The sequence below is a fragment of the Helianthus annuus genome, chromosome 10 (assembly GCF_002127325.2).
Source record: "Helianthus annuus cultivar XRQ/B chromosome 10, HanXRQr2.0-SUNRISE, whole genome shotgun sequence".
Taxonomy (NCBI): Eukaryota; Viridiplantae; Streptophyta; class Magnoliopsida; order Asterales; family Asteraceae; genus Helianthus; species Helianthus annuus.
Window position 1 is genome coordinate 61017298 of NC_035442.2, and position 7842 is coordinate 61025139.

Genomic DNA, 7842 nt, shown 5'->3' on the forward strand with positions numbered 1-7842 from the left:
GCTCAAACTGTTGTGTTAATGTTTCACCCTTAACGTGACAAAAGGTTTCATACTGCTGATTCAAAATTTCCCTGTTATTTTCAATCACTTCTTCAGTCCCCCAAAATTGTTCCTTAAGTGCATCCCACAATTCCTTGGCACTTTTACAGTGTAACAGTCCAGCATAAATTTCATTGGGTAATGCAGATGCAACGATGCTAAATGCCTTGGCATCCAGTTCAAATTTATGAAAATCCAGATCAGTATAGTTCTCAACTTTCTTAGGTTCGAACTTCTTTGGATCCTCAGCACTCGGCACCATTGGAACATGTGGTCCAAAGATAACCGACTTCCAACATCCGGTATTCTGTTGAGCAAGGGTGTGACCCATTCTTCTTTGCCAGATGTTGTATTCATTTCGCTTCAACATGGGTGGTTTGAAAAGTGAACCGATGTTATTGTTAACATCTTGTGATTGTGACATCATCCTGGTTGTTTTACAGGTAATGATTAATCAACTTTGCTCGTGATTAAACCTTACTCTGTTTTTCAACAAAGCGAACAATTATAAGTTTCAACAATTGTGAGCTGAACTTTTACGTCAAAATGATTGTTAGATCAAATTTGACTGTCCTAGCTCTGATACCAATTGTTAGGATCTGAGTTTCTTATGATTGTGTTTTCATTTGAGATTTATGAAGATGAATAAGTAATTGCAGCGGAATTAAAATGGAAACAAACTTTCATACACAATCAAACAAAAGAATTGCTTTAAACACACATGTTTGTTCATGAAATCGAATGATTAAATTTATTTCAATGATTCAATTACACTTGCATGCATGTATTACAATCTTCCCCTCAGCCTGAGCTCACATAGTTTGTTCGTACAGAATGACTTGTGATGAAAGAGCTAATAGAATAGTACAGGGTACTGTTCTATTTATAGTACAAAGCAAACCACTGTGGCATCTTTGCTGACGTCACCATGACAGTGACATCTAACCTCCTAACAAACTCAAACTACTGACCTATTACAACCACTGATTACAAACAACTGATTACAATATACAAAGCATAAACAAAACAACTGATCCTTCATTCCGTTGCTTAGGCTCCAGCAGTGCTTTGATCTTCAGTAGTACTTGAGACATAACAGTTGATTGAGCATCAGCACTTAGTCTTCATCAGTCTTTTGGGTCAGCAGTAGTTAGGAAGGACAGTACTTGAATCCATCAGATGTTAGAGCTATTGTCAAGGGGAAAGATTGAATACAAACATCTGCTTATTCTGAATCCACTGATCTGATCCAGTTTTGGCTTTAATCAACTGTTCCTCTATAGGGTTCAATCCCAACAATATCCAAGTGCGGACCACCCTAAAGGATCAACAAGTTCGGACAACACTATTATCACATGTGCGGACCCATGTATTGTTATTTAAGTGCGGACACCATTCCAAATTACAAGTACGGACAACATCAAAATCACAAGTTCGGACACCTTGTGACTTCACTAGGTCTGACACTTCAAAAAATCCCTTTTCTTCAACGTAATGACGAACAGAAAACCCCAAATGCACATAAATCAATTATGTCAGGCATCAAATCAATCAAACAATTAGTATTATCATACTACAATCATCAATCAATCATTGCACAATCATTTGTCTACAACAATTATCACACGTTTATCAATCACAAAGCAAAACACAAATTGTTTGGATGTCTAAGGTTTGTATGAATCAAAGAACAATATTAACAACATGTAATCATAAACACTTGCCTCTAGTTGAATCTAGATGAATTAAAGATTAGGAATTGATGTGTGTGAACTTGTGAAGCCAAGGATGATTGAAGGAGATTAGGGATGATTAAAGATGATTAGGAAATGGTGGAAATGTCGTACAGTGAGTTTGTGGGGAACTTCTATGGTTTTTGAGTAGTTATTAAAGTTTCACAATACACTAAACACCCCCTAATAACATAATTCTTACATAAAAGCCACATAATACCATGTAATTTACACTTTGAGCATACAATTCACGTATTTGTCTTGCAGCACATAAGTTCCGTATAAACCATCCGTTTATAAATATTATTCGCGTTAGTTACCAATGTTCGAGAGTTATCATGCGTGTGTTCTGGTAACTCCCCGAATTACCAACGTAGACTCATTTATCTAACCCTAGTTAAATACAGTGCTATGAATGTATGATTTAATTAATTGCGGTTAGGTTAAAGTAATAACCTGAAGTTGCGGGTTGTCACAACTTCACTACCACATATCCCTCAAACCAGAAAAAGAAAAAATGATACATTAACCTATTATATCACCCATCAAGCCATCTTCCACCAAAACCACAACATCAACGACTCCAAAGTCATCACCACCATCATCTCTTCCATCTGCAAACCTTCCAAGTTGTGTTAATGAGTATCTTGAAATCAAGAAAAGGCAGGCTAAAAGAATGGTTTTGGAAAGAAACCAAGGGAAGGATGATAAGCAAATCTTACAGATCTTGACAGAAGAATATGAAAAGGTAGAAGCTCTAAGAGGCTATGTCACTATGATATGCAGGAATCTATCCCATGATCTCATAGCTGATGCAGATCTTAAAAAGCTGCTCAGAGAACATTACCTTAATCACATCATGGAGAAGAAGCTATATGATGCTCATAAGGAACATTTCATAGGGTGGCCAACTGACTCCTTGCTAGATGAAATAGTAAGGATTGAAAAGTTGAAGCTATTCCCAGACATCAATCCTTCACCCCTTAATTAGAAAGATGGCAAAAAGCCAAATGACAAAAGGCTCTGAAGATGAGAAGAATGAAGGAAGAACTAGCTGCTACAAAAATGGGCACCATGAATACAACGACAAAATGGAATTAGTCAATAACTCTTGAAAGCTACAAACAGTTAAAATTAAAAGAGAAAGAGATCCCTCATTACCAAGAAAGCCGGAGTATGAACAACTAGACTTTCCTACCAAAACTTTGATTGAACCTTCTGAGTTCCCATCGACAAGAAACATATCAAGAACTGCACAATCATGGGAAGACCAGTATCTCCAAACTCTTTAGCAATAACTCTGGTCCCAGCAAATCCTCCTAGCCTTAAAATTTTAAAATGGAAGTCAAATAAAGACACCCATAAATTGACCTTGCTCAGGGCTAGTGGAGAGGTGAAGAAGATTTCAAAGAAAGTTGCTCCTGGGCTAAAAATTGAAGAGCTACAACACTTAATAAGTCTGCCACTGGAGAGGGACCCAGAAGACACGTTTCTCTAGACTTTGACTTACAATTCAAAGGTCAAAAAAGAGAACAATTGATGATAAAATAAAAGTTGATCAAATAAACCTCTGTTTTGGCATCATCTATTTTAGGGGGAGATTGTTGGACATACAAAAGAATATATGATATCCAAAAGCTAGAACATGACTCAAAGATCAAGAAATAAACAGTTGATGAAGAAATTCTCTCCCAAAAGGTAGTGAATCTTGAACACCTAAATCAAAACATTTGTTGAAGACAAGCAAACATCTGATCAAAGCCTGGAAACCACTATTCAAGAAGAAACAATGTATGTTGAAGCCTAAAATCTATTGAAGCCAAGGGTCTGATGAAGAAGACCAAACATCTATCTAGCCAAACAGATGTTTGGATCAAAGCAATAGAGGATAGTCCAAACCCATGTTTCCTAACAGTACTTGTTTTATCAGTTTTAGCTTAATTAGAACAGGTGTTAGATTTGCACAGATGTTTTCAACATCTATGGAATTATTTATGTTAGGAATGTTAGATGTCACTATCTGGGTGATGTCAGCCTATCACGAACAAAGATTTCGTACTTAGTATAAATGGATCTCATATGTTAGAGATTTATTTTATCACTTCATACATTCTCTTTTTACGAATAGTTCTAATAAGTGATCAGGCTAAGGGGAGATTGTAGAATCATTTCTGTAAAACGATTGAATCATTTGAATCAATGAAAAACAGTTATTGATAATATCTCTCTACTTGTGAATTATATTGTTTTTATCAGTATTTGTTCACAAGTATCAAACTCGAATCCTAACATAAACCACCACAGCCATGACCACTACTCACACCCAATGGAATTAGAAACTGTGTTACAAGAGATACAGTCTTTTTATTTCACAAAAGATATAAACAAACTCACTTTCCCATCTTTGCATGATCTCCCAAAGCCTACAAATGTCATAGAATATTTGGATACAAAGCTAAATAGATAGAAATGATTGCAGCAGAAAGAAGTAAAGGGAAAAAGGAAAAGAGATAAGGAGGTTCAACACATTCAGTCTGAAGAGTTCCCTAAAGTAAACAAATTAGAAGACTTTGCTAATGATCTAAGCAGAAAGGCTTCACAAGGACCTATGAGTGACCTTAATCTCTGAAGCGCACTAAGGGAAGACTACATGGATTACATAATGAAGAACAAGCCTTACAGAGTAACAAGAGCTCAATTCTCTGGATGGTCTACAGGGTGACATTAGCTGATTGCAAACAGACCTTTTGTACTTAGTATAAATAGATCTCACCTGCTAGAGATCTATTATCACTCCATCTCATTTTCTTTTGTACGAACAGATTTGTGAGTGATCAGGCAGAGGGGAAGATTGTATAATCATTGTACAGTAATTGTAATCTTTGGATTTCAATATAAAAACAATTTTGATATATCTTCCTGCTTGTGTATTTACTTTATTTGAGTTACATTTTACAAATTGTTTGTTCTTTATGTCTTAAATAAACAATGGATTACCAAACAATGGATTAGTTCATTGAAATTTCGAAAAGATAACTACTATAAATCTAACATTATCTTTATATGTGATAAACAAATTGTAACGTCTATATGACATCTAACCCATTTATGTTATTATTTAAATAATAACCTTGAAAAGAGGTACCGATTTGTTTCATTTTTCATTTTTTACAGGCGCATACGAAAGTAAATTCAAAAGATATAAGTTTTTTGTATCCGACAAGTTACCAAACAAACTATATAGTTACCATCAATGATTGGGTAAGTATATATCAACACCAAAATTTAACCCGAGTACTATATTACAACACAATGGCGAGTTTAGACATAATGAGTTATGTTCGATGCACTCTTTGCATACCAACGCTTGTCCCAATCAGAATCATCTCATTGCGGTGATGATCCTAAAAACTAAAAAGCATTGATTTTCAAATAGTTAGCTAACGTTAAGTGAGATCATATACATAAATTGTTGCCCCTTATAAATATTTCTTGGAAACAATTAACCAAGTTCAACAGTATCAAATTCAGCTAGGTCATCACTGAAATCCTTAATCTCTACACATCCTTAAGTACAAGGGTTATTGTATATATAGTTAATAGTTATTTAGATGGCGGTTACTTGGCGGTTACAAAGTATGGGGACTGAAGATGTAAAACTGAAAGATTATAACCGCTTCACTAAAGGAAAAGACATGTCTCCTTAGAGACATGTCTGTTCGCGATCGGCAGCCACAAGAAGGAAAGGGACGTGACTTTTGGCTTATGGACACACCTCTTCAAGATTCATTCTCATCCACACAATCTAGAGACACACCCGTTCACGAAGAGACGCGTCCATTCACTCGTACCCGTAGAAAACTATAAATAGGATTGTATAGTTTCATTTGTAATCACTTACTCTCAATTCGATTGTACATACATTCAAGTTATTATTTATACAAGTTTGTTTATCACGTTCTAGAGATCAAGATCCATTTTGGGGCCAACAATTGGTATCAGAGCATCAGGCTCTAGGCGTGGGAATCGCAAGGCATCGCAGGGAATTCGCGATCAGGTTTCAATTTCGTTTTTTTTTTCAATTCGCAAGTTCAATTCAGAATTTTTGATTTCGGTTCTAGGGTAATCGGTTGAACCGAAGGGTTAGTTAGGAATCTAGGGTTTGTTTGATTCCGGGGTTTAGTGCGAATTAGATTGTTTGATTGTTTGATTATTACACGATTCGGGTAATCGTGGATTGTGAGATCTATTGAAACCAAAAAAAAATAATAAGTTTAGTAAAAGTGAAGATTGTTCAACAAGAAGACATGTCAGGAACATCCGGACAAAATCCGATAATAATACAGAAGGAAGGAAGTTCTCTTTCCCAGTTTCAGTGTCCGATTCTGAAACCAACAAACTATACAGTTTGGGCTATTCGTATCAAGACGATTCTTGAAGCGAATGGTTTGTGGGAAACGATTGAACCGGCAGAAAATGCAACGGTAGACACTAAGAAGGATAAATCTGCAATTGCATATTTGTTTCAAGCAATACCAGAAGATGTTGTATTGCAAGTTGCAAGTTGTAAAACTGCAAAGGAAAATTGGGATAATCTAAAGGTTAGACACGTTGGTGTTGATCGGGTACAAAAGGCGCGTATGCACACGCTATTGTCAGAGTTTGAATTGTTGCAAATGAAGGATGACGACACTATTGATTCGTTTACCGCAAAGATTAATAGTATCGTTACCCGGGCAACTGAAGTAGGAACGACATTGAGTCAACCGACTCTAGTACGCAAACTCCTAAATGGCGTACCAGATAAGTTTACTCAAATCGTTGCCTCCATGGAACAATACTCCGATCTAGAAACTATGACGTTGGAAGAAGCGGTCGGAAGATTAAAAACGTATGAAGAAAGGTTAAAGTTGAAGAAAAAGGAAAGCCCCGTGAACAATTTAGAAGAACTCTTGTATGCGGGTCATGGACAACATGTTGGAAACCGTGGACGAGGGAGATTTCGTCCATCACGAGGCCGAGGAAGAGGCAATTATCAACATAGGGGTGAAGGATACACCTCTTACGAGTCGGAAGGAACCGACAAACCACAAATGGATGATAGCAAGCAAGAGACACCAACTATGAGAGATAAGTCGAAAATCACTTGCTACAGATGTGAGAAACTTGGGCACTATGCCTATGAATGCCCAACCAAGAAAACCAAAGAAAGTGAGACACTATTGGTCGAAATAGAAGAAGATGATGATGAACCGGCACTTCTGATGTGCCTAGACGCCGAAGAGAAATAGAAACGTGAAACTTGGTCGTGTGATACGATCAAGGGGAAGAACCGTGTGATGCGGAGGAAGATAACCTGTGAAAGGTATAACAAAACAGTCCAGTGAGTGGATCAGATCAAAGCGAAGAATCCGTGAGGGAAGCAATCAATAATGAAGAACCCGTTGTGAGAGACAATCGTGATGACGAGATTAAATCAGTGATAGACCAAGAAGAAGGCACGCATGTGAAGGAAAGAAGTAATCCTGTGACTGGGACAGAAGAAAGAATTGTTGTGTGACACAACCGCAAGAGAAATCTGAGTGAATCGGGTTATCTAAAATCTATGTGAGATGGGTTATCTAAAATCTATGTGATATGGTGGGCAAGTTAATCAAGACCGTTGGAGTTCGTGTTGAGACAACTACACAAGAAAAGGTTCGTGTGATACAAATCAAATGCGGTCAAGATAAGTGTGAAGCAAGTTCGTGAGGAGCAAGGTTCGTGAATAAGAAGATACATGTGAAGTGTTAAATACCGAGAAGATTCGAGAAGATAAAACTATCCGGAGTTCAAGATCTACAACTCAAGGATGTTCAAGATTAGGGGGTGAATGAAATCCTTAATCTCTACACATCCTTAAGTACAAGGGTTATTGTGTATATAGTTAATAGTTATTTAGATGGCGGTTACTTGGCGGTTACAAAGTATAGGGACTGAAGATGTAAAACTGAAAGATTATAACCGCTTCACTAAAGGAAAAGACATGTCTCCTTAGAGACATGTCTGTTCGCGATCGGCAGCCACAAGA

The 7842-nt window shown here is 36.9% G+C and overlaps 1 protein-coding gene across 1 annotated transcript; it reads left to right on the forward strand.

Annotated features, from left to right (window-relative positions):
• The first annotated feature begins 6079 nt into the window (after positions 1 to 6079).
• On the forward strand, positions 6080 to 7063 carry LOC110882387. The gene has a single exon (XM_022130421.1). The coding sequence runs from the start codon at positions 6080 to 6082 to the stop codon at positions 7061 to 7063; it is 984 nt and encodes a 327-aa protein (XP_021986113.1).
• The last annotated feature ends 779 nt before the right edge of the window (positions 7064 to 7842 follow it).

Bases quoted from the DNA above. Each gene is read 5' to 3' on its own strand.
- LOC110882387 (XM_022130421.1), top strand. From the start codon at position 6,080: ATGTCAGGAACATCCGGACAAAATCCGATAATAATACAGAAGGAAGGA.